This window comes from Limulus polyphemus, unplaced genomic scaffold (genome assembly GCF_000517525.1).
Source record: "Limulus polyphemus unplaced genomic scaffold, Limulus_polyphemus-2.1.2 Scaffold14264, whole genome shotgun sequence".
Taxonomy (NCBI): Eukaryota; Metazoa; Arthropoda; class Merostomata; order Xiphosura; family Limulidae; genus Limulus; species Limulus polyphemus.
This window is the reverse complement of record NW_013679874.1, coordinates 2,382-3,727: the sequence shown is the minus strand read 5'-3', so window position 1 is coordinate 3,727 and position 1,346 is coordinate 2,382. Positions and strand designations below refer to the sequence as shown.

General features: G+C 33.8%; 1 protein-coding gene across 1 annotated transcript in view; it reads left to right on the top strand.

Moving 5' to 3' along the window:
* The first annotated feature begins 550 nt into the window (after positions 1–550).
* Positions 551–1,346, top strand: part of LOC106477333 (putative acyl-CoA synthetase YngI) — a 3,134-nt gene continuing 2,338 nt past the window's right edge. The window contains exon 1 of the mRNA XM_013937916.2: positions 551–836. Within this exon, the coding sequence (XP_013793370.2) occupies positions 808–836 (29 nt within the window). The 5' untranslated portion in view covers positions 551–807. The remainder of the gene's footprint in view (positions 837–1,346) is intronic.

Here is a 1,346-nt window from a genome sequence, read left to right as displayed (position 1 = left end):
CAGGTGAAAATAATTGACAGAAATTCTAACATTATCCACAGGTGAAAATAATTGACGGAAATTCTAACGTTATTCACAGGTGAAAATAATTGACAGAAATTCTAACATTATCCACAGGTGAAAATAATTGACAGAAATTCCAACATTATTCACAGGTGAAAATAATTGACAGAAATTCTAACATTATCCACAGGTGAAAATAATTGACAGAAATTCTAACGTTATCTAGAGGTGAAAATAATTGACAGAAATTCCAACATTATTCACAGGTGAAAATAATTGACAGAAATTCTAGCGTTATCCACAGATGAAAATAATTAACAGGAATTCTAACGTTATCCACAGGTGAAAATAATTGACAGAAATTTTAAGGTTATCCACAGGTGAAAATAATTGACAGAAATTCTAACGTTATTCACAGGTTAAAATAATTGACAGAAATTCTAACATTATCCACAGGTGAAAATAATTGACAGAAATTCTAACGTTATTCACGGGTGAAAATAATTGACAGAAATTCTAACATTATCCACAGGTGAAAATAATTGACGGAAATTCTAACATTATCCACAGGTGAAAATAATTGACAGAAATTCTAACGTTATTCACAGGTGAAAATAATTGACAGAAATTCTAACGTTATTCACAGGTGAAAATAATTGACAGAAATTCTAACATTATCCACAGGTGAAAATAATTGACGGAAATGGACACATAGTTCCGGTTAACACAAATGGAGAACTATGTACACGAGGTCACGTGACTTTCTTGGGTTATTGGGATGATGAAGAGAAAACCGCCGAGGTTATGACTCGAGATCGTTGGTACCGCACTGGGTAAGAATCTGACTAAGTGACCCACTTTGATCTTCAATTTTCACAATATTCTCCCCAACTAATCGGGCAGGTTGATTAAAGATAGACACGTCCATTCAAGCACTCTTCCTAAACTACTGATTCTAAGTTACCGTCGTAGAAGGAAAACGATCATTTCGCCAGTTGAAACCGGTTTAAAATGGTTTGCATTCCACCAATTACCCAAGACACGTTGACAGATTTAGAAGCACTGGTAACTGTAAGTCACGCAGGTCGAACTGTAAACGTACACACTATAAATAATCACTATAACTGACACGATTCATTAATCAATTTAAGTTAGTATACGTCGACCTCATCTGGACGACGGAACAAGTAAACATAGATTAGTTATATACTGAAAATATAATCTGTACAACACTGTTTACATTATATCAGAATGGTGGTGCATAAAACACGTATAGGGTTAAGTGGCTCTCAAAAAAACGTTAACTTATATGAAACAGCAATAATTAATCAGAGGTATTTTCA